The sequence below is a fragment of the Rhyacophila brunnea genome, unplaced genomic scaffold, assembly GCF_057557595.1.
Source record: "Rhyacophila brunnea isolate RB1 unplaced genomic scaffold, BYU_Rbru_1.0 scaffold_18, whole genome shotgun sequence".
Classification (NCBI taxonomy): Eukaryota; Metazoa; Arthropoda; class Insecta; order Trichoptera; family Rhyacophilidae; genus Rhyacophila; species Rhyacophila brunnea.
Window position 1 is genome coordinate 34,076,065 of NW_028232837.1, and position 27,478 is coordinate 34,103,542.

The 27,478-nt window shown below is 30.4% G+C and overlaps 2 protein-coding genes across 2 annotated transcripts in view; one reads left to right on the forward strand and one right to left on the reverse strand.

Annotated features, from left to right (window-relative positions):
* Positions 1 to 27,478, reverse strand: part of LOC147073460 (neuropeptide SIFamide receptor-like) — a 334,521-nt gene that overhangs the window by 55,452 nt on the left and 251,591 nt on the right. The gene's annotated exons all lie outside the window — the stretch shown is intronic.
* On the forward strand, positions 17,598 to 18,327 carry LOC147073462 (uncharacterized). Its single transcript, XM_085945591.1, has 2 exons — positions 17,598 to 17,609; positions 17,911 to 18,327. Exons 1-2 carry the CDS (start codon positions 17,598 to 17,600, stop codon positions 18,325 to 18,327), a joined length of 429 nt encoding a protein of 142 aa, XP_085801717.1.

Sequence of the window (27,478 nt, forward strand, 5' to 3'; positions counted from 1 at the left end):
AGTTTAACGCTGGCTCTTAATTGACATTGATAATTTATTTCGTTATTATCCTTGATTATATCACGTATAACTGCAGAATGGTATTTGAGATATAGTTATATCGGTAACTACTATGTTTTGTATTTTATCGAATATATTTTTTCATCACTGGTATAATATCTACGCTGCTACAAGGATACAAATTTATCACCACGGGTTTATTGCAAAGTAAACCTTTATTAAAATTTCTATTATATTATTTAAAATATTTGTAACCTTCAAAATACCTAATTAAATATAACATTTTGGTAAGAAAATGTCCTTCAGAGTAATGCAAAATGAATCTAAGACGATAAATTAATTCGGCCAAGGTTGTTGGGAAATGAAATATTAAAAAATATCACGTGTTATTTTTATATTAGTGACCTTGCATGACATTGAAGAGCTTATAGACAAAAGCTTTAAAGTCTAATCAGGATTTTTTAGGAAATAGTGTCTTTGGGAAACAATTACACCGAGAACGTCTTTTCTTGTTAAGTGTAAACTTAATAAAATGATTTCTGAAATTGGATTGTAACGTTTCTTTACGTATTCGAGTAATATGTACATAATGCATTTAAATAGTTTTTATTTTAAAATATTATTCAAAATATAATAAAATAAAATTATATAAAATCTTATAATGAACAAGAATAATATAAGTGTAGAAACTTTTACATATACAAAACAACTGTGTTTGAAATCTTAAAATATGATTTAGTCAAAGTTACTTTTCAATCAAGTATAAATGCAATTTCTATAGATTAAAAAAATAGAAACTGACACTTCCTGATTATCAGGGATTTATATATTTAAAAAAATATTATTATTTAATTTACAGCATTTACTGACAGCAGTTGTCATTCACAATAATAAATATTTGTTTAGTTAAGTACCTACCTATGCTAATTGATGTATAAATAATTACAAGATAAAAAGAACTTTTAATGTACCTCATTTTAAAATTTTCTGTTGAATCATATAAACTTGACAATTCTATGTATTAATAATTTAGGACAAATAAGACAATTGTAAACAAATCATTTTTTTGCTATTTTGCAACAAACAAATATAGAATACTGAAATGTCATTTTGATTTCCATAGTAACGCACGTATACAATAATAATTTAGTTGCTAGGACCACCCCCTTAGCAACGAATAATAATAGTGGATTGGATTACGGACTTCTTCCGAAATAACTTTTCATACAAAACAGAATTAACTGAAAATGAATTCAATTCTACTTAATGATGGCTAAAAGTATTAAAAGAATCCATTGGCATCGTGTTCTAATATATTATAAAAATTACAAATGTCTAGCTAGTCGGGAAGTTAGTTAAAATCGATTGCAAGAGTTGTACTGGATAAACAACCACCGGACAAACAAGAGTACGACCTAATAAAAACGTTGTAAAATGATATCGCCATAAATGTATAGGTACCACTTTATAATTCTCTGTAGTAATTACATTGTATAATAATAATAATATACCAAGTGATCCGTTATATTTTACGAAATATGAACTTTATTTAGTATGAAAAACTGATGGGTAAACACGTGAAAGTAATATGTTTATGTGAGCAATTCGTCTAAATTTTTTGGTTGCTATATTACAAGGCTATATATAAATGGCAAACGGTGCCATACATCATCATTTGATAGCCCGCGATGACAGAGCTATTAAACGCAGCTTACCACTTAGGTGGGTGCTTTGGGAATGAAACGAACGGAGCTTTATAGGGAAAAGGGACAGATTTTTGCTTTTATTTTGTGCAAACAAACAAAAAAATATTGTGAAGGTGTCATTGAACTGATACAATAAATATATTTTTTCAATTTTGCAATTTAATGGGGTAGCAAAATTGAAAAAAAATAAAGCTGCGGAAGCTTTAGCGCATAAATTAGTAAAAGCATATTCAAAACCGTTCTGTTGTTTAATTTAATAAAACGAAATTTTTTGTATCACTTATTCCACTTTTAATCAATAAATTAGAACCGGTTTCGTCCACCTCAGAGGGACATTTTCAACTGAATACCTGAATAACTAAATACAAATACCTCTGAGGTGGACGAAACCGGTCCTAATTTATTGATTAAAAGTGAAATAAGTGCTACAAAAAATGCGTTTTATTAAATTAAACAACAATACAATGCAGTTCTACCATGAGTTATTGACAGTTAACAAAATAAAAGAAATTAACAAAACCGTTTTATTAAAAAGAAAACAAACGAATAAAATTCCAAGTATTGAAAATAATATAAGCTTTCCTTCACTGCTGAACTTTGATAATGAAACTGTTATAATTATATTGAGAGATTCAGTAGTATTTGATGCATTATGTATTTTCAAGTCTTAGATTCGATTAACATTTTCAAATGATATTTTGCACATCCAAATATTGTTTTAATTTAAAATAACAACATTATTAATAATTGGTATTCAAAAAGAAAGAATAGTCCTTTTGTTTTAAACCTTATATACGAATCGAGGGATAAGAAATTAAATTATGAAAAACTTAATAATGTTACTGTATTCTAAGAGTTGATACCATAGTTTTATTAACTGCATTCTTTTAACAATAAGTGTGCTCCAAAAATATGTTAGTTTCTTCGAACATATATCTATCTACGCATCATCTATGATGATTTGCATGATAAGTGTATAAGTGTTTATAATACAGTAAATAACATGTATGCTACGAGATCTGACATTATTTATTGAAAATATGCGAAAAAAATCAATAGAAGATATTACTATCGCTGAGGATGCAAAATCATGGAATAGAGACCAACAATGGAAAACGAAACGTAAGCAGATCCAAGCGAAAAGAACGGACGGTGCTATAATAATTGTTGAAAACTGTATAGGTACATATTGTGATTGAGAACATAACAGAGTAAACAATTCTTAGAAGGATAGTACACCTTTCTTTGCAGTACGTTTAGGGTGTAATGACCAGGGAGGGCGCTTCGAGAAATTGAAAATAATTATAAACGCTGATAATTGATAATATAAAAAGTATTCAAAATATCGTAATGATTAAGATGACGTTGTATAGCAGTTAAAGTTTCACGTGATAATATACGTGTTACTATACATTTAACGGGAAAACGTGGTTATTAAAAACACAGTGAAGGCACGAATATCGTCAGTCGCTAAATATTCACTGCAAGTTGCACTCTACCATGAGATACAGCAAAAATAAGTGAGATGTAAAATGATTCGACGTTTGAAAAGGTCTAACTATACGTGTATTATAATAAAATAACATACAAAATCACATTAGAAAGTTATATAGAGAATAATATTTTGCTCAAGTGTGATTTTTGGCATATATGAGACGAAAATACAATGAAAATCAATGAAAACATGTCTTACAAGAAATTTTATTTAAAAAAAAATGCCATTGACTAAAACAGAATATTTAAGACAGAGAAAAAAAGGAAAGCACTCGCGCAAACAACGGTATTACTCCATCAAAGCTATCAAAGTTGAGCGTTACAGTTGCACAATGAATCAACATAATTAGATTCAACCATAATAATATTATTACGTAATCTCTTGTACTTTCATTCATTTCTTCTAACACGTAACCCGACTCCTAACAGACATAGTTTTATGGCAAACTTGAACGGGTGTGATTTCGATCACAGCCACAGTGATTTGTTAAAAAATATATATTTAAATACGATTCTTTGATACTTTACTATTTTAAACTTATTGGTCGAACTGTTAGCTTACATAACCAGTGTAGTAGATAAAAAAACAGAAAATCAAGTTAAACAAACTTTTATCAACTTTCTAATGTGTTTGTAGTCATTTGGCTGCTTAAAGAATTAGTAGAAAAAACAAACACGATGGAAAAAATACATAAAGGCAATTCGGATTTGAAAAATTGATATTTTTAAGGTCATTTTTTTATTATAGATTTCTAAAATTAAGATTTCCGTTTGATTAAAATTTTAGATTCTAAGTAAAAAGTGTTAAAAACTACTTCATAAAACATAGTTTGTTGTAGAAATTGTATCAATCATTTTGTATTTACCACAAAGAACGTCCTTTATATTGTTCTGTAACATGGAAATTTTATCAGTTGTTGTTTTCCCACATTCATTAATATTTTTACAACCTCACGGCGTACGGCACAATAAATAGGTATTAAAATATTATATCAAACCAAAAATTCATTAAATTAAATATCATTTACTTGGTAGAGTTTAAATTTCTACATTTTTTAGTTCTTAATAATTTACATTTTACGAATTTAGGTGTTTAGTCGATGATGTTTTGTATGTAGTCGTGACTATATAAATAAACGGATGACAGCTAGTTTTTTGGCTATTGCATTTTTTAAATTTTATAGTTATCGCATACTTTGTACTTTGTAATATTTTATGTCATTTTATAAAGAAGTAAAAAAGCTTAAAGATAAGTATACTTTGTACATACTTGACGTGTGACAGATAATTATATTTTATTACCACGTTTTTTACCACGTTTTTCTTAGCTCGTATTCTTGTTTGTTTGGTGGTTGTTTATCCAGTACAAATCTTGCAATCGATTTTTAACTAACTTCCCGACTAGCTAGATATTTGAAATTTTAGAATATATCAGAACATTATGCCAATGTATTCTTTTAATACTTTTAGCCATCTTTAAGCAGGATTGAATTCATTTTTAGTTAATTCTGTTTTGTATAGAAAGTTATTTAAGAAAAATCCGTAAAAAGTAAAAGACTATTATTGGTTGCTAAGGTGGTGGTCCTAGAAACTAAATTATTAATATATACGTGCGTTACTATGGAAATCAAAATGAATGTCAAAATGACATTTCAGTATTCTATATTTGTTTGTTTGTTTGTTTTTTATTTACTTCATATCAAGTACAAGTTTGAGCATATTGAGCATAATAATTCAATAGAAAAATTAAAATCGTTGTATATAAAAAGTTATTTTTATCTTTCTCATTAATATATATAATTAAAAAGTAGCAAGTAATCTTGTGAAGTTTATTGAGGAGTAACATAAATTTATTCAGCCGAACAAACCTACATCAGTGAAACTGGATCTAATGAGTATAAAAAAGTGACTTGACATAATATAACAATGCTGAACAAACCGGTTTTGATGCCCTCGTATTTACGAAATGATAATGCGTGAATTATTTGTCATTAATAATGAAGACTTATGAATTATTTAACCAAGTGAAATATTTCTGTACAGTTTTTCATTTAAATGACGTTCTGATTATTACTCTTGGATGCCTTACATGCCCGTAAAAGGTTTTGCGAGGAATCCAGCCCCAGGTAAGTGTTGGCATTTCACAAAATTTGGAATGCAGGGACAGCTGTGGAATTTCGCCGAATTTAGTACAGAAGTTGATCTTGAGAGGCTGATGATTATAATAATTAATATATTTTGAGAAGGGTCACTTAAATACTTAAGGCGCACCTGTTTTTGCAGACAGAAATATTAATAATCCATTATCGCAAGGCATACTTATTATAAGGCCGGTAAACTATCGTGGTGGCATATTTTCATTATTATAATCCTTATTAATTATTAATAATATATTTGACTAAATTTTATACGAAACTTCGTTAAAAAGAAAGTTACAAATAATTACAAGATAAAAATAACTTTTTATATACAACGTTTTTAAATTTTCTGTTGAATTAATATGCTCATTCATAACTGAAAAAAATACTAATATTCTGAGGTACCTACATAAATGCCGTCAGACGTCGTATTTTTTTTTTCAAAAAAGATTTTTTCCAGTGTGTATATGCATGAGATGTTTTCAAATTATGTATGTTCAATATAATATATAATATTACTTTCTCAAATATTTTGAATTATTCGTTGAATAAAAGAAATAGTTTATTAAATTAAAAGTTAAGTAAGAAGCCAATGCATTTGTAAAGTAACGTAACTTCAAGGATTATAATAATATAATATTTATTCAAATGATTTTATTATTACACTTAACGGCCCACTTGCTCAACGTACGTCAAAATGGAGCTTTTATGCTATTTTCAAAGCATGATACTGGATATTCCTTAAACGTTCTAGATAATTTATTTACATAATTTTGAAGCCTTATTATCTTATATATTTATTTTAAACATTTGATGACTGTATAAAGTATTTTTATTACATAACATAGTATTCTTTTAAACCTCTCGCTCTAATGTTTTAGAATATAGTCATATTTCAGTACGTCCATGTGAAGTGGTGTTAAGATTTTTTATATTTATTAATTTTTAAAAGCATTTATAAAATCATTAGTAAAATTTATGTTAACATTATTATAGTAAAATATTTACAATAAAAAATTATATTCATAATCTCTGTGATCCCGAATTTAGGTATTTTAATATTCAAAAAATGGGCAAGATTTACACATTTAAAGATAATTTTAAAGATACTGATTATAATCTATGACTTTAACTATTCAAATGTGCTAAACATTCTACAAATAATGTTTGCTTTATAATAATTATTAACCTAAGAATAAGGTAGTATTTTTTTTGAAATACGCCATTTCTATTGGCATTTCTCAGTGGCTAAGCTAAAACATACGGCCGTAGCCATAAATTGACAAACGATAAATGAAGTAGGAAGTAAGATCATATTAACGCGCGTGTTTGAACATGTACCTAACCGATTTTTTTTAAAACGGTATATAAAGGATAATAAGGCTTCAAAATTATGTAAATAGATTATCTACCTACAACGTTTAAGGAATGTCCAGGATCGTGCTTTGAAAATAGCATAAAAGCTTCATTTTGACGTACGCTGAGCATGTCCCCCCTCAAGATAAAAATACTTGGTATAACATTACCAAAAAAAATGCATGAGAATATTTTATAACTGTAGAACTTTATATATATAATAGTATTATATTGAATAGTTAGTTTCATTATAATAGGGGTGTCAAAATATGAGATGGGTAGATGGTTTGGTCTTAGGTATCAAGTCTTCAATAGCCGATAAATAGGCCACCGTCGGCCAATCTTGGATGTGCAGCTTATTCAAGATAAGGGCATTAATGCGATTGGCCGCTCATTCTATAGATATTCATCTAACACCAAATTTCATACACGTACAACCATCATTCTTCGCTTTTATCATTATTCATCTGTATATATCGACGTTATAATACCATTTAAAGAATAGACCAAGTTATGGTATTATATTTGTAATGCATTTATGCATATGTATCAGTGGCGAATGGTTAAGGTAGGCTGTTAAGATCCGACAAAAATGGTCCACAATAAACATTGTCAGTGTTACGTATTTGTTCTCATTGAACTAAGTCTACAATTTACAGATGGTAATGGTTAGTTTATTTTTAAATTCAATTAAACACTGAGAAAATCAAGCCATAAAAGATAAAAGTAAAAAAATAATCGTCTATTCATAAAATATCTAAAATACGAAAATAAGAACTTGCTAATATTTTAATTAACTACTTTTTTTATTCAACGAATAGCGTGTGTTTTAAACTTGCGGTACAGACATTTTGGTGGTGGAGTGTATCAGGCTGATGATAAAAGTAGAAGAAAATCAGACGTAAACAATATTTTTTAATATGATAATACACATGATTAAATAATGCAAGTTTTTCTTTTAAACATATACAATTCGGAATACATTAAAAACGTACGTATTAGATATTTTTATGGTATAAACTGGGAATCGCGGCAAATAGGTGTAGTTAAGGTTGCCCTACTGGTAAAGCACATTCATTGGAATTCAACACATAGATTAAGACTGCCACTACACTTTTAAAACAAGTACGACTAGAAAAGTGAATAAAAATGTTATAATTGTTATTTCACACGTAAAAATAGAAAGGTTTATGATTGCAATGTTACGATAATATAATAAATTGAGCGAATATGATATGATAATAAATAATCCAGATGTAAATTTTTATTTTAAGTGTTTTGTTCCAATTATAAAAATAAAATAAACAAATAAATGTCTTTTGAAATATGGCGGGGATTATATGATAACTATTATTTTAAAAAGAGTTTGCAGTTAGGAAAAGGTTGAGAACTCGTGTACTAAATTAGATCATGCTTGCCTTTTGAATATGATGATGATAAAACATACAAAATCCTATTAGAAAAAATAATATAATGGGTTTTGTAGTGTATTGACATTGTATCTTGTAGGTATATATTTTCTTATTTATTTTGTTCTACAATAATAATGGTAATCTGCCAAGGCGCCATAAATAATAATATCAGGACTGCCCTTGATTCTGAACCGAATATTTACATTATTTCTATAGAATCAACAGAAATGTGATAGAGTTCACATTTACAGACTATCTGATTACAGTTCATACCAAAGTTTATGCAAATAGTATTTTAAAAATAATCGGCACAATAATGGATATTATATTTACTTTGGCAGTTGATATGATCAATTAAATATTCTAAAATCCAATAAAAAAACAATGTAAATGACATGTTTGCTGATGAAAAAATTAATTTCGTTTCTTACTATAATAGAGAATCAAAGCAAACACTAAATTAATGTAAAACTTTTGAAAGATGCATTTAAAATTTAATATAAAAAACTGTCTTACTGATGCTGCCTGAGAATACAATACTCTTTTATCTCTCTTTATTGAACATTTAAAAAAAATACGATACCCAGCAGGAATTGAACCTGCGTCTCTCGGGTTTCGTGCCCACGCACATTGACCACAATTTTATAGGCATCCTACCAAATTGCGACAAATTTTAACTAATGGCTCTTACAATATTCTCTGAAGCGCTTTCCAAATTAAGTTACTATTGGCGATCGGTTTTTGTATTTTAAATCACAGTAGGTATTAAGTAATTACTTTAATTATTACTAACTGATGTCATGGATCACTCCAATATTTTTTTGTTTCAACTCACTTGAACTTTCAAAAAAGATTTTTATAGGTTATATATTTTTTCAGAAGCGTTTTCAAAATTACGTATGTTATATTAAAAGAATGTTACATTCTTAAATCTTGTGAATTATTTGTTGAACAAAAAAATAGTTGATTTCAACTCTCTGTTTATCTTTTGTCTATTTTATAATATTACAATATACCATGGGGCCTAACTGGGAATATAGTAGTAGTGACAGTGAAATATACCAGGAATTGAACTAGAAGCCACTATTGGACTATGAGGGTCACCTTTATGGCTCAATCCCATGGATTTTAATAGAATACTACAAGAGTGGCCTGTGGGGTTGTAGGGTCGCTGCAGGGTTGAATGGATGGGCCCTGGATAAATTTGATGAATTATGATCCAAGGCCGGAGAATGAACGATCACTTCAAATGTCAGTTATTCGTAAAAAAAAATATTTTTTAATTAATATGAAACAAACCATATAGTACTTAGCCCAGAATTATGTAGATAAAGCACACACTATCTAATACGAGGGTGGGTCAATAAGTCCTTAGAAAAGCCGACAGGTGGCGCGACTAGTACTGTAAGCGGTTTGTTTTCATGCAGCGGCACTACCGATTCAGTATGCTGCGAAGTTTCAATCAGATTGGTCGGGTTGTTGTGTGTTTCTCGTACATTTAAAAAAAAAATTTACTTGTGGAAAATGGAAAAATGGAAAATGGAGAAAATTTAGTTTAGAGCTGTTATTAAACATTTTAATATAAAAGGGTTAACAGCAAAGGAAATAAAAAATGAGTTGGATTTAGTTCACGGCATATCTGCTCCTTCACTTGCAACTATTTATAACTGGTTAAATGAATTTAAACGTGGTCGTACATCAACAAAGGATGAACCACGCTCAGGACGTCCTGTAGAGGTGACTACACCAGAAATGATCAATAAAATCCACGATATGGTGTTAAATGACCAAAGATTAAAGTTGAGTGAGATAATTGAGGTTACAGGGATCTCAAAAGGTAGCGTCATTTCTATTTTACATGACAAATTGGGCATGAAAAATATTTCTGCAAGATGGGTGCCGCGTTTGCTCACAGTCGACAATAAACGCAATAGGGTGGTGGCCTCTAAAGCCCTGTTGTCGCTCATGCAACGCAATCCGGATAATTTTTTTCGTCGCTTTGTGACTGTAGATGAAACATGGATACACCACTATACTCCCGAGACGAAAGAACAGTCAAAGCAGTGGATTGCGAAGGCAAACCATGTCCAAAGAAGGCGAAAACCGTAAAATCAGCTGGTAAGGTTATGGCTACTGTATTTTGGGATGCACGTAAAATTATTTTCGTTGACTATTTGGAAAAAGGAAAAACAATAACAGGGAATTATTATGCATCTTTATTGGACCAGCTAAAAAACAAAATTGAAGAAAAACGGCCTCATTTAAACAGGAAAAAAATCCTCTTTCATCAGGAGAATGCCCGTGTTCACACATGTTTACGATCAATGGCTAAAATTGAAGAATTAAAGTTCGAATTGGTGGACCACCCACCGTATTCGCCAGATTTAGCCCAGTGACTTTTTCCTTTTCCCAAAATTAAAAAAATGGCTAAGTGAAAAACGTTTTTTTTCAAATGAAGAAGTCATCGATCGGACAAATGCTTATTTTGAGGACCTTCCGAAAACTTATTTTTCTGACGGTTTAAAAAAAATTGAGAAACGTCTAACCAAGTGTATTGAACTCCAAGGAGATTATGTTGAGAAATAAAAAAAAAATACAAAAATCAAAACTGTTTTAATGCTTTTTTCTAAGGAATTATTGACCGACCCTCGTATATAAAAATTAATATTTGTGTGTTTGTGTGTTTGTTTGTTCGTATTGAATGCGCAGCCATACCGTTCATCCGATTGCGATAAAATTTTGTAAACTTATTGCTTGCACTTGCGCAAAGAGTATAGGCTATACTAATACATAAAAATGAATGTCTGTCTGTCTGTATGTCTGTCTGTCTGTGTGTCTGTCCCGTATGCGTTCCTATACCATTCATCCGATTGCGATGAAATTTTTGTAAGTGGTTGTATGCACACCCATGAAGGTTTCTAAATTAGAAAAATCATCATTTTCTTCTTCTTCTTCATTCTATCTTCTTTTATTCGTATGGTTCCTATACCATTCATCCGATTGCGATGAAACCTTCGTCAGTTGTTGTGTTAGCACCCGCAAAGGTTTCTGAAATAGTACAACCATCTTCTTCTTCTTCATTCTATCATCTTTTATTCGTATGGTCCCTATACCATTTATCCGATTGCAATGAAACCTTCGTCAGTTTTTGTGGTAACACCCGCAATGGTTTTTGAATTAGTACAACTATCTTCTTCTTCTTCTTCTTCTTCTATTCTATATTTTTCTATTCGTATGCGTTCCTATTCCATTCATCCGATTGCAATAAAATTTTCGTCAGTAATTGTGCCAACACCCGCGAAGTTTTCTGAATTAGTAAAACCATCTTCTCCTTCTTCATTCTATCTTCTTTTATTCGTATGGTCCCTATACCATTCATCCGATTGCGATGAAACCTTCGTCAGTTGTCGTGGTAACACCCGCAATGGTTTTTGAATTAGTACAACTATCTTCTTCTTCTTCTATTCTATATTCTTCTATTCGTATGCGTTTCTATTCCATTCATCCGACTGCAATAAAATTTTTGTCAGTAATTGTGCCAACACCCTCGAAGGTTTCTGAATTAGTACAACCATCTTCTTCTTCTATTCTATCTTCTTCTATTCGTATGCGTTCCTATACCATTCATCCGATTGCAATGAAACTTTGGTGAGTTGTCGTGCGCACGCCTGCGAAGGTTTCTGAATTAGTACAACCATCATTTTCTTCTTCTATTCGAATGCGTACCTACACCATTCATCCGATTGCAATGAAACTTTGGTGAGTTGTCGTGCGCATGCCCACGAAGATTTCTGAATTAGAAAATCATCTTCTACTTCTATTCGTATGCGTTCCTATACCATTCATCCGATTGCAATGACATTTTGATCAAGTGTTGTGCCCTTGCCCGCAAAGGTTTTTGAATTAGTACAACCATCTTTTTCTTCTTCTATTTGTATGCGTTCTTATGCCATTCATCCGATTGTGATGAAATTTTGACCACTTGTTGTGCGCACGCCCGCAAAGGTTTTTGAATTAGTACAACCATCTTTTTCTTCTTCTATTTGTATGCGTTCTTATGCCATTCATCCGATTGTGATGAAATTTTGACCAGTTGTTGTGCGCACGCCCGCAAAGGTTTTTGAATTAGTACAACCATCTTCTTCTTCTTCTATTCGTATGCGTTCCTATACCATTAATCCGATTGCAATGAAACTTTGGTGAGTTGTCATGCGCATGCCCACGAAGATTTCTGAATTAGAAAATCATCTTCTTCTACTATTCGTATGCGTTCCTATACCATTCATCCGATTGCGATGAAACTTTTGTCAGTTGTTGTGCGCACACCTGCGAAGGTTTCTAAATTATTATTATATACAATACAAAGTTTGTTGTTTGTTTGTTTCATTCAATTTTTTTTTTACTACATATTAATAACATTAATAACGTTTTCATATTTTGGATTCGATTTTAATTTAGTGTTCTTATGTTTGACCTTTACTCCTATTAGAATTATTTTTATATTGCCATATTGTATTACACAGATATTTTAATATTAAAAAAATAATTACCTCTTATTATTTTTCAAATATCTAAGATAAATATAACCACGAAGCGAACCTGTGCGAAGCCGGGTACTTCAGCTAGTATACTATAAAATGTATTTAAATTTCCTTCAGTAGCGTAGTTGGTCGAGCTTTAGGTTAAAAAGTCTCCTAGTAACTTTATGAGTTACTAATGCGAATGTCTATTTATCTGTACAAAATATTATACTATTATATTAGGTACATCACCAAGTCCTATGAATATTGACATATAAACTATGCAGCGTGTAAGTTGCTTTTGTGGCATCACTACAACGCGAGAAGGCTAAATCATGACAATATAAGCTTTTTTTACGAACATAATATTATAAACTAAGTATAGTAATAATACTTAAGGCTATACTTCAACTGAGGCACGAGCCGAACGAAATATAATTTGTCATAAAGATTCAACATGCGTCCATTTAATGTTATGTTTATTGTTATATAAGTAATAATAATAGTATATTCATTGACATGTTTTCTTTTTAAAGTACATGCGTTACGTTTTTTAGTCATCTTTACACGATTTAGAAATATATTCCTCCGACGCCATCACAAAACAAATTGACGTGGTCACACCTCGATTGTCGGTCTCCGATTGGCGACGATTGCGAAATTTCACCCCAACTACTGTTGAAAATTATTTTCCGTTTCACTTATGTATGCTCTAAATAAATAAATAAATTATGTGGACTCAATAAAGTCCCATTCGTTTCATATTTTTTTGAAAAGTATATATGTCATCATCATCACATTTCACCGGACCGATATACTACTGGATGAAGATCTCCTGTAGCTCATTCCACTCTTCTCACTTCTAAGATTTTTACTGCCACGTAATCTACTAAAGTTTATGAGTTAGTTTATCCAGGGGGTTCAAGGGCATTCTCATGGTTATTCTAAATATCTCAAATAAAGCGCAATTGCACTCTTGCAACTAAACCGCCACAAGTACAAATTTACGTGTTTTGAGTTAATTACTACGTTTTATTGTCTATTGTTCATAGTATATGTACCAAAAATTTCATATCTCTAAATCATCAAATTCAAGTCAAAACTTCATTCAATATTTAAACATATTTCCAAAACACAGTACAAAAATGCGAAAGGTAAAAACTTCAAAGCTGATTTTCTCTGTTTGACGTTTTTTGGATAATGGCAGTTTAGTTGCAAGGGTGCGAATTGGGCACTTGAATATTGTTTTTGAATGTGCTTTCCCATTGTGTATAAAGAGTGATGTTTAATCAATGTATATTACCAGTGATGATATGTGCATGTAAACCGTGAACCCTTAATGTAAGATAAATTTAAAAAAAAATGAGCAACGTGGTATGTAATGGTGTATGATGGGCATAACGCAGAAATACCATAATATAAACCGATCGATGAGTAGCACACACTAAGGCCCGTTTCAGACGGGACACCGGTGTCTCGCTAGATATACTATAAGAGGCATTTGTATTATCGTCGCTATAGATTGGTTTCCCGAATATCCGTTTTTGTCAAAATCGACCTCTTATTGCAGAATGTTTTTTCGTATCTAATTGGACAAGAACCATCCCTTTCTTTAAATTACTTTGTTATGGTAATGAATACATCATTCATATGCTGTAAAAATAACAATTTAAATGTCTCCATGTATATAAATATAGGATTATGAAATTTATTTTTCGTCTCCTGAACATTTAGTCGATTCGGGAAACCAATCCTACAGCGACGTTATGTTTATGAACGCCCCAGATCTAATGAGTCAACGCGTGTCTGTACACTTTTCCGTCGGCCGCTACATTTTCAAGCCGCCGATATACTTGTTTTTATTACCGCAGCCAGTTTTATGTTCTAATTTAGAACGCAAAATTATGCGTTGACTCATTAGCTCTGGGCATTCATAGACATAATACAAAGATCCCTTTATTTGAATACAAATTCTTCCTATATTATATCGAGCGCGACACCGGTGTCCCGTCTGAAACGGGCCTAAGATGCTAATGGGCTCATGTGTCGCTTGATGACTGGAGAACTTAATTCTAATACTCGCTGGGTCGATGAACGCATTAAATTCAGTAAATGTACCTGGAAGCGACGAAATAGCGTCCAAGAAGAATGGAAGGAGCCACCAAAGGCTACCAACTAGCAGTTGAATCGGCCCTGACTGATAAAATTAAATTCAGTCTTGAATAAAAAAAAATAGTTTTTAAGAATGTCAAATTTCTACATCATTTAAAATTATTGGCACAGTATCTTATTTAATGTAAATTATATCTAAGCAAGTGTAATGTAGTGGACCTTACAAAAAAAACCCATTGACAATGAAATATTTTATGTGCTATTATAAACTTGACCACATGTTTGCCTATTAATTGATGTTGATCAACAAACACTTTCTACAATATTTTAGTAAACAGAGATCAATGCCAAAATGGGTTAAAATTATTACAACTTATTATTTATACATGGACACACAAAACTTGAACAAGTACCAACCAGCGCAAATAACTTCCGGCCGAGTGTATCGATCAAAGAAGACGTAGCATTGAATAATCTCTTACGACATTGAAAACTTGAAGGCGGTTCGAAAAGATGAATGATGTTTATAGTACCACCATAATAAATGTACTGTAGCCAAATGGGTGTATGTACCAAAATAGTAAATGCCTTAAAACATTATGGAAATATTTTACGTATATTTTTAGTTGATTTATTATTTATATGACGTAATTGATGTACATAATAAATATCGTACTTTACCAAATAATTATTATGAAAACGATCTTAAGTATATACGTTTAATAACATCTACAAAATATTAAAAATACCTTCATAATTTGAAAACAATTCTTAAAAATACAAAACCACTAGACAAAATCGTTTATTAGAAAAAAATAAGACACCCAGCAGATTTGAACCTGCGCCCTACGAGGATCACGCCCATGTGCTCTGACCATAAAACTATACGTGTCTTATCTAATTGCGATGAAGTTAACCAATGTTTTTATGATACTCTTTGAAATTTTGTCTAAATTGCGTTACTTATTAATACAATCGGCGTTTGAATTTTTAATCAATTTATTGAATTGCCTCAGTTATTAACCGGTGTCAGGATCACTCAATTTTTTTGTTATAACGTACTTGCACTTATATATTTTTTGGAGGAATATAAAAACATCAATTCAGAATGTCTCATTGAAGTAGGAAAAACCGGTTTTTAACATTATTAAATTTAATTATACAAATTAAAGACTCGTTACTTACATATTGTATTTTATTAGAATTACAAAGATTTTTTTTCTCTTATAAGATCTTAATCTTATGTATCTGCTAGCCATGAATACACCATTTCTGTGGCCAACTTTATTATTTATTACCCTGTATCGATACTACAAGACCGATCTATGTACATGTTATAATTCTCTCAGTATCACAGAAATGAAAGAAATGGTGCAAACTTGCCCTTGCCCTAAGATACTGAAGCACGATAGACTGAAGAATGTAAATAAGTAAACGATATTATAGCTACAACAGTGATCTACATAATAAAAGTTTGAAAGAAAAATAATAAGGGAAAACGTAAAACTAAATGATGGAATGAAACAATTAACTTGATCTTGTCTTCAGATTATTTTCTGAAATTTTAGTTAAAAATATTAAAATGAATATATAAATTGATACTTAAACATTTTTTTTATTTAACGAATAATTTATAAGGTTTGATAATGAACATTCTTTTATTAAATATACACCTTCTAGAAAATATGTTTTTGAAAAGGTGAAGCGCTTCAAGATGTAAAAAGTACTAGTTAATTTCATCGTAATTAGATAGAACGCACGTCGTACATATCTTAATTGGTAAAACACATTGGTGTAAGTCCAGTAGATGCTGTTTTGTCCAGTACCTAGATGTTTGTCATTGTATTTTTTTTTTTTAAATATTTATCAGGTATGTAAGTATATATCTGAGGCATGGCCCCCACATTCTGAAGCGGGCCTCCAGGCTAGGATCTATGGCGGGCCCCTCTATCTGTCGCTAAGGATAAAGGCAGGGTGATGCTCTACAGTAGCATTTTCCAAATGGTTCACGCAGTAAAATAATGAGTATATTTTCATACTTACATCCATTTGAATTATGGAATTAATCGAATATCGATACACAATTAATTTTTTTATCGTTTAACCACATAATTTAAATTAATAACATTATCGAAGGAAAACAGCGCTGCAGACGACTTTTTACTATTAAACCAAATTTGTGATGTGTGTTTATCTCACTTATCTGGTTGACTTGCCTCACTCGGCCCCTCCTCAGCCCGGGCCCAAAGGCTAGAGCCCTGTCAGCCCCCCCCCCTTGTGGGGGCCATGATCTGAGGTATTTTCAAATTGTGTATACCAATTGATATTCACCACAAAAAATATTGTATTTATGAATATTATATTACATATTATATAAAAATATTATTCAGCTTTTTATGTTATGTAATACATAATGTGGGCGAAACACATGTCAAAATAATCATGTTGTATCTCTATTGACAGATTCTATTTACGTAATGAATAAATAACTACTTATTTTAATTAAAATTAGGTATGGTGAACAGTTGGTATTTATTAATGACAATGAAAAGTTCATTCACAATATGCAGATAATTTTAAATTATCAAAGTGGTGTACCGATACAGAAAACCTTGTGCTCGTGTGATTAAAGTACCATAGGCCAACTCTTACGCATTGAACTGTATAAGAGATTTTTAAGTATTAGTGTACTAACAGGTGAGTGACTTAAGTTTGAATGATTTTTGGAGGTAAGTAATTTAAATGTTGGGTAAGGTTGTTGAAGCTGCTGGACCACTATAAAAAGCCTGGCGACTTTAGCATTATCATCAGTCATCATTTGATTGTCGTTGCTTTAGCATACCAAAAAACAAATCCAAAATGTTCAAGTTTGTAAGTTTGTTTTTTAATTGCTAATTGATTTTGATTGATATCAGTAATTAAACTTAGAAAAAGCTTTTTCAAACGTAAAAAAAAATTGATCGAAATAAATGTTTTTTGCTTTTACTTTAATTTTATTAGTATTCAAGATTAAGTTTTAATTTATGCTAAATATAAAAATATCATTCACAGTATAGTTCTAAGCCTTATTTAGATATAGAACGATGTTTGCAAAACAATAATTGTATTATAATCTCATAAATATTACAATTATAAAATTCCATTATATGCTAACTTTTTCTATTTTTTACAGGTGGTTCTCTCCGCCCTCGTGGCCATCGCTGCTGCCGCCCCAGGACACCTCATCACCCCAGTGGTTTCAGTCCACTCCGTTCCCGTGGTTCACTCCGCACCCTTAGTGCACGTGCACTCACCCAAGGTGTCAGTCTCCCACCAGAGCCAGGTCGTCCACCACGGATCCCCAGTCCTGAAGGTGCACGCTGCCCCAATTGTACACTCCGTCCCAGTGGTACACTCTGCTCCATTGATTCACTCCGCCCCATTGGTTCACTCTGTCCATGCCGTCCCAGTTCACTCAGTTCACTCAGTCCACCCAGTTCACTCCCACGCCGTATCCCACAGCAGCACCGTCATCAGCCATGGATCTCCAGTCATCAAGACTGTTGTCCCAGTTGTTCACTCTGCTCCCCTGATCGCTGTCCACCATTAAACTTATTAAACACCCTGTGATAACGATTAATTTAATTTGTTGATATTAATTTTTTTGTTTGATGTATCAATAAACTGAACTGAAAACAAATACACTGGTTTTATTTAATGTATTTACAACGTTAATATTAGTAATTTTTAACTGTTATTTTTAGTAGAAAAGAATGACAGTTTAAATAAATAGAAACAAAATATCATTATTATGTTAAGTAGTCACTCTTCCGCTTTTATAATATACCAACACTATAACAAATTTGAAAAGTAACTAAAATGAAATAAAAGTATGTTTTATTTATTTTAAATGTAATAGTAATATTATGAGGCTTACGGTTTACGACACTGATGAGTTCAATCTGCTTCATTAGTACACTTTACCATATTATTAAACTTTGTCCATATGTAATTTACATCTTCATTATAGTTCAACACTCGGCATGTTCAACTTTGTGTCATTGTGTCATCAGGAAAATTAATAAGCAGTTAAATACTACATTCCAAAATAGTTTATATACGCTAAATCTAAATTTCAAGTGATTTAAATACTGCATATGAGTCAACGTTACTAAGTACCTATTGAAAATATACAATTCGGAACACTACAGAAAATGAACTATAAGGAAAATTATTTTTTGAAAAATATTTGAATAGGACACAATCCATAGGATTCCATCCAATGTGCATTACGCAATACATGCAATGATAGTCACATCACAATTTGTAATATTATTACTTTGACGATCATTTATTTTAGTTTTAATTGCTATTAGTATAATTTAGTTCTTATTTAGTATTACACACCTTGATTCATTATTATCAAAAAATTGCGGCATCATTAAGGGTTGTACGGATAGTTTAATCGGTAATAAGCCCAATTGCTCGGATAACGATTATTATGGGTTCAAATCCCATTCCATATAAATGTTTTTCAAAAATATTTTTTCTAACAGCTATATTTCTGAAATTATTCCAAACCATGTTAAAAAAGTAAATACATAATTTGAAAACATCTCATGCATATACACACTAGAGAAATTCGTTTTTGTAGAAAAAAAATACAACACCCGATGGGACTTTGCGTCAATATGTTATACGAATTAAACTACGGGCGCCTTAAATAATTACGATGATTTTAACTAGTAGTTGTTACATGAAATGCTTATCAAATTGCGTTACAAGGTTGGCTATCGGTTTTAGTATATTAAATTAAGGAAGGTATCAATTAATTCCTTATTTAATAACCGACGTCTAGTGTGTATATGCATGTGATGTTTTCTAATTATGTATATTCAGTATATAAGTATCTTATTCGCTGAATAAAATAAATAGTATATTATGATGTTAAGTATGCTTAAATATGTATAATCTAATTACATAAATACGTCATTATTATATTAATGCGTCAATAAAGCTTATAAACTGATGTATTATTATGATGGAGATAACATGAAATAATCTGAATCGGTTGATTTGTACGGTTTGTCAAAGTCTCGTTTTGAAAATAAAAGATAGGAAAATAGCCACTAGACATCTCCCCTATACGGCAGCAAGATATAGAGATTCAATCTCACACATTTCATTTTAACATGTTCAAAAAATACAAAAAGTTTTAAAGTGTAACATTTTGTTGCTGGGGAGAAATATTGTACCATACTCAGGTCCCACAGCCTTCTATAATCCACTTTTATAAATTTTCTATAACACGATATCTTATGTGATTTTTTTGATTTAATGTAATATTACAATCATTGTATAAAATTAGTATTAGGTATGTGTTATTTTATGTTAACTTTTCTTTTTTAATTTATTCTTTACTGATAATTTGCATTTTTTATTTAATAATTTAATTTACTGATAATAATGTTCTGTGTGGTCGGTATTTGCATCGTTTATAAATCTCACATCTGAGTCCCTATCACTCGTTAAAATTTTAGCCCGGTCTCACATTAACAATCGTCTCGACTGGGATGCGGTTTTACATCAAAACTAGGCGCAGAGTGGACGACGTCAGCAGAGTGACGTCACGCAGTTAGCCGAAATGGTTAAAAAAACAGTTCGGCAGTGCGAGATTTGTTATCTTATCTGTGTCCCATGTCGAGTGAAATTTGTTATATGCAAAAAGCATGTTTTTTATAGTTACATATGTGAAATTCGACGTTTTGCAATTGAAACGATTTTTAATGTGTGACTGGCTTTTAATATAATATGATAATATATTTTGTATTTATTATGTTTAATACCTACATTAAAATATTTCATAATAAGTAACAGTATAAGATGAAAATAATATTCTTTTGTTGTTCTTTATTTTTGTGAATGCACAATATTATGGATTACTAAAAATACGTATATAAATAAACGAAAATTACAAACATTAAACTCGGTTTCCAGAACAATAAGTTTAAAGCTATAAATTTAACTTGGTGATATTAATTTAATCCGTTGAAATAATCTAATGAAAATGAATTATCATCAAGTGTCGGCAATTGTAATGGAAAACGTAATAAAGCCATTTATTTTAGTAGTGTTCCGCGAGAACATTGAAATATAATATGTAAGTTTACATATAGCTTTACGATGGTTTTCCCAATTATCTGTTTTTCTTCAGATTTCATTCGCAGATTTTAACGCTATTGTTGGGAAATCTGCGAAATTGTAAAGACTTCAGTTTTCGAGTAATATATTTTTATGTATGAGGCAATACAGCGGCAAAACATCTCGGAACAAAATAAAAATGCCACTTCGTAGAAAAATAGACAATGTGCTGATGCGAGTGTTTTTTGGATGAAAAAATGTACTCGGAAAAAATGCCTTTCAATTATTATTTTTATATTTCGCCCGCGAAAGATTGAGATGTTTTTATGACATGGCCATTTTTTAAAAGGAGTTATAAATTAATAGATTATTCATGAATTCACGAGACTACCATAACAGAAGAAGAAGAGACCAGCAATTATAAAATTGAAAGTCATCCATTTTGTTTTCTGTTTTAAAGCTACATTTTAATTAATGGATCGCTTAGATACAATAATTAATAGTCTACAAAATATAACATTATGATGGTAGCTACAATCAGAAAAATGAGCTTAAAAATTTGCCTATTGTAAAATGAATAATTATTACATTAACTTATGACATCTCCACGATTTTAGATTTTAGATCGCGATTGTTAGTTTATATTTGAAGTTTTTTTTATCATAAATGCCAAAGTTTAGGTCATGGTATGAATCACACTTAAGTTTGTTTAAGCCAATTGTTAATTAATATGTCACTTGATGATGACGCCATTTTTTCTGACATATTAAATAAAATGGCTATATGTTTTTTCGCTTAAATCCACTAGATATTTGGTTAATAATAGGGATTGTAATACGAAAAGAATATATCAATGCCGGTATTTCTTATTGAATAACGGTATTAATACCGTTTTTCGTCAAAACATAATAAAAGGAAAAAAGAAGTACCTATAAATAATGTAACTATTAAAATCTATTAAAAACACTATTTTACATCAATCTAAAGTACCTACCTACATTTATTATGTAGCTGTCAGTATATTATTGATCAAATATCTATTTTTAATGTATCAAATTATTAGACCGCAATAATAATTTCTCAGCAACTCATATAACGGTAAATAAGTTTACGGTTTAGCTGGATCAGCAGATTGATTGGCGATATGAAATACGGTATCGCAATAGAAAATTAGTCTAATAATCCTTTCTCATAGTATCATATTATATTATGACTGTAATAATAAATAAAATTCACATCTACTCGTATTTAAACCGCTGACTTGTTCAATATAATTATGTAATGGAATATAATGTTTAGGTAATACTTTTTACTGTATAAATTACGAATACTGATTTATCAGAATGTCACTCAAATCTAAGTACCTGGCTCGTAACTATCTCAGTACGTAATAATATGTACTGTCATTGTATTTATACTATCGTACTGACCGTTACGCTGCGAATAAAACTCGCTCCTGCATACATCTTCGACTTCTTCATCATCATCATCAACACCATAACCCACACATCGAACACTACAATTATGTTGACCTTTCGTGAGCCTAATACTACAAGGTTCTAAGTGTTCGTCCTTGAAAAAACAAACCCAACAAAGAAGTAGTATTCTAAGCTACCTCATTGTTACTTTTGTTTCTCCAAGGACAAACACTTAGAACCTTGTAGTTCTCCACTCGCGCTTTGTAAATATGTATAGATCATAATATTATTTTAGAACAGTTCTAAAATAATATTATGATCTGATATGATAACAGTTACTGTTAATTTTTACAAATACTGTGAGTCCGGGTAAACAAAATACTTTTTCGAAATATGTTAATTCATAGTGACAATTCTATAAGTATATTTGAAGGATTTTATTTAATATCTATTATTTAACTTATGTTGGTTTCAGTCTATATATTTGTGTTTTGGCAGCATAAAACTTATACACTAAGTTTAACCCATAGCCTACGGGCCGCACAAAATTGTGTTTTTGCTAATTACTTTTCAAATGCAAATTAACGTGTTTTAATATACAATATAATAGTAAGTAATGAAAAATAACGTTAAATTCAATTTCGAAAAACATATACGTGTATGCTTTCGAAAATACTGGTACTTTGGAATTTTTGAAATCAGTATTTCGGAATCGATAAATAATTGAATACCGGTTTTGAAATACCGGTATTGCAATCCCTAGTTGATAAAGAATATTAGTTAATACCAAGTTCACATTTTAATGGAAAATGCCTAAGTCCACATTGAAGACCTGTTTTAAAAATATAATCCAAAATTTGCAGATTGTACAAAATTATATTTTTTTACCATTATTACCTACCTATATTTTTCACAATAAATTGAAAAAAAAAATAATTCTTCTAAATTTTGTAAGGTGTGACATAAACGAAATTGATACTATTATATTATATTGGCATAAGAAATAATGGATAAAGTCATATACCTATCCGTAGTTTTTGATAAATTTATGATACATATGAAAACTTAGAAATTATAAAAAGGATACAATCGATTTTAAGTGTCGAAATATTAATAATATTATCTTAGTACAAGAAAATCAGCATGCTTTTAAAATATTTTTTTATTATTAATTTTACTTGAAAAATATTCAGTTATCAAACGAATCAAACTAATGATACAATTAGTCTAAACCATTGCCATTTTTTATATACTTAGGTACGTATTATGTTTTTTCATATATCTTTATTATGTATATTATATTAGTATGCCCTTGTTTTCGTGAAATATATATATGTCAGATTATAATCTCATTTAGTTTTAAATTCAACATCTGTTTATGACTGTTAAAATGACATTAATAACACGACAACGCTAGTATCAACATAATCAAAAATAAAATATCAACATCTAAACATTGCCGATTTTGATACTAGCTGTCACATTTTAAAAAGTTATTGATTTATATTCGAAAAAATTGCATTCACGCGCCGCCAAAAAGCAACAATTAAAATTCCAATTTTTTCGATGAAGAAATTTTCCAATTATTTGCAATTGGAATGGGACATTAATATGACAAGGTTTATTATTGTGCTACCATATAAGTCGCTGTCATTTACCTCCAAAAGGGCCGTTGAAAGTAGAATCAAAATCGCCAATTTATTGTATGAAGTTAATACAGATATTTTCACTTTTTTTTATATCTTTTTTGACTTCGCAATTCAATGATTGAGTATGTGTTGCTATTATTCTCTTAAAACTGGTTCTTGCGTAAAATGTAATGTAATCCATCTTACTCTGTAATGAATTCCTGAGAAATTTAATTCTCCTTTCACTGACAGTTTTTTAAAGTTATTATATTCAGATACTTTTTTTTGCATACTTAAATACAATATACATACAAATATATAATAAATAGTATTAAATAATTTTGTCTTAAAATAAGTAAAAAAAAAAAACCTTCTCCAGGCTACGAAACCTAAATAGTACATGAAAGTGAGTCTCAAAAAATGGGTTTCTAGAATTAATGACTAATTTGGTTGAAAGTAATTTAATAGTGCGGATTAATTTAAAAAAAAACTTTATATAGATTTCACTCGCATTAGATTATTTCAAATAATCTATCCAAACAATTATTAAAAATACTGATATCAAAGATTAACCCTGATACGTGAATCTGTTATGAATGGTTGTTATTGATTTATCATTTAAACTATTACATCTATTGACCATTTTTTAGTTGTACTGAAACAAAAATATTCTCATTATAATGAAAATTTGGCCTATGATAGGAGATATCGCGATTATTGCACATACTCTAGAAGTAGTATATAATATCGATAAACAACCAAATACATTTTGATTTTGAATTGTCAAAACAGTTGCAAACAAAATGTTATGAAGTATGAACAAATTCTACCATAGCCAATTCGTGAAATTAGTTTAAAAATGTTTATAAAATATTTAGTAGTATTTCTGTATTTACACACCATATTATCTTTATCTATTTATTCAATATATTTGTATTCATTGTATTTTTATTTATCATCATCCACAGTTTTATGATACCGTGAGGGTCTTGCCCTCCTACAAAAAAATAACATTTAGCACTTTTAAAAATCAAGGTTTTCTAAGTAAAATAAAACCAATACTTAATAATAATAATTAATCAGATAGGCTTATAAAAGAATATTGGCAAGGCCTTATCTCTTAAGTCGATTTGAAATAAAGATTCCTATCGAATATGATTTTTACAATCGATGCTAAATGAACCAAGGTAACTTCATTAGCTCGATATGTACCTATTATAATGTATGTAATTTATTATACATAAGTATATCACGGTGTGTATAATCACTTGATATATATCTGATTGTAATTGGTATATCTGTGAGGTTAAACATTTTTTTTATACTATTATTGTTTAAATATAGGTGCCTACTTTTAATATCTATTTGACGAATCCTTTGCTATTGCTACCTAGGCTATATCTAAAATAGCTCTTCTTGGGCCATCTCTTATCAAAAGTCAATTATTATCAGGGCGATTTTTGCTTTATTGTTTGGTAACTGAAACAGTAGAGCTGCATGAATTGCGTGATTGTAAGTAAGTTGTAAAGCCGCAAAATGTGGCGATGATTCTTCAAAATAAACGAAGATAGGTATGCCATATTTTTGTTTATAAGTCATGTAACTATTTTTAATAGACAGTCAATAATTTCAGGTATTTTCGGATACGAAAGAAATGCGGAATGAAATTAGATAACACTAATACGCTTAATCAATAATAATTACAAGATAAAAGAACTTTTTATATACAACGTTTTTAAATTTTCTGTTGAATTATTATGCTCAACATGCTCGAACTTGTATTTGATATGAAGTAAAAAAAAAAAACAAACAAACAAACAAATATATGGAATAGTGGATTGGATTACGGATTTCTTCCCAAATAACTTTTCATACAAAAAAGAATTAACTGAAAATGAATTCAATTATACTCAAAGATGGCTAAAAGTATTAAAAAAATACATTGGAATCGTGTTCTGATTTATACTAAAAGTTTCAAATGTCTAGCTAGTCGGGAAGTTAGTTAAACATCGATTGCAAGATTTGTACTGGATAAACAACCACCGGACAAATAAGAATACGAGCTAATAAAAACGTTGAAAAAATGCATTTAGCGTAAATTGGAACAGTTAGAATGGTTTTTTCTTGTAAATTAAAGACAATAATTACAAAAATTAATAATATTTATGGAAAATTTAGTAGAACCACGAAAATTCGATGTGATTAGCGCCATTGTATTGCCAAAATACTGATTACGGCACAGTCGTGTAAAAGGATAATTATACTTTTTGAAGTATTTTTTAGAAATATCAATTATATTTTGGCATTTAACTGATTGATGCATGCAATTATTTAATTAAAAAATGAACAAAGCGACTATAAGAGAAGAAGATGAGTTATGTAGTTTTTTTGTCACGTCTCAAAGTGCTACGGATGTCACAAGAGACCTGGCCTGACTTTTCTTAAAATTAATCGGTATATGGACCACCTGGGTATACTTGGAAGTGCTATGGGACATGGTCTGGGAAGACGAAATGAGACAAGGGAGTGACAGGAATTCTTGAAGAGGTTACATATTGCATATACGCTCCACGTACGGTACAAACATGGACAACGAAAAAGATGAAGAAAAATAAGTATTTTCAAAGTTCGGCATTTTTTTTATATACGAGCTATTCCATCGCTAGCAATGATGTATGAGGTATTGACTTTGAATTTATAGACGTAAGTAAACTTGTAAACTTAGTCTAGATAATAAACAAGGCCAGGGCCATGAATTTGCAAAATAAAATGGCCTGCTCATATAGGTAGCTAGCTATGTATGGAGTCTTGCAATAATTCATTATTTGTATATGTGTGTATACAGTAACAGATCAAAGTAAAATTTAGATTTAAGAAAATGACTTTTCAAGAGAAGAATAAATTAACTTATTTAAATCATCGGAATGATTTTTATTAATTAGAAATTTTACAGATAAATATTAATTTGCTATTTTTTATAAATATTAAAAATATATTTTTTTGGAAAATTACTATTATTAAAACATCTTTTCAGGGGTACCATATCAGTGGATGCCAGAAAACCTGGACTGAATGAGGGTATAAAGAAAATGGGCCAAAGTATGTGGATAGATTTTCACCATAGGGCATTATTAGAAAAAGGGAAATGGAGTAAGTCTATTCTACCATCACTACGAGAGGTGCCGTGGTTTGTAGAGTCTCATTTGACGAGGAATGAGCTTAAGTTAATACTGAGGCTAAGAACAGGGTACACAATAGGTAAAAGATATGATGTCCTCATGGGAAGAAGCAAATCGCAACTCTGCGATGAATGTCATGTTTTAGAGGACATTGTATATATAGCACTCCAATGCCCTAAATATGAACTTCACAGAGTACAGCTGCGAATTGCGGATATCTATGAGAATGTCGATGAATTAAAGGGTGTCCTGGCGGTGGGTAAGACGGAAGAGCTAGGCAAAATTGTAAAGTTGTTTAACAACATAGGAGTGAGGACTTGATCGACGGATCCCCTTCTAGAAGAGAAGAGGCGATATGACAGCGAGTCGCAGTCAAAGCCTCGGTAAAATCACAA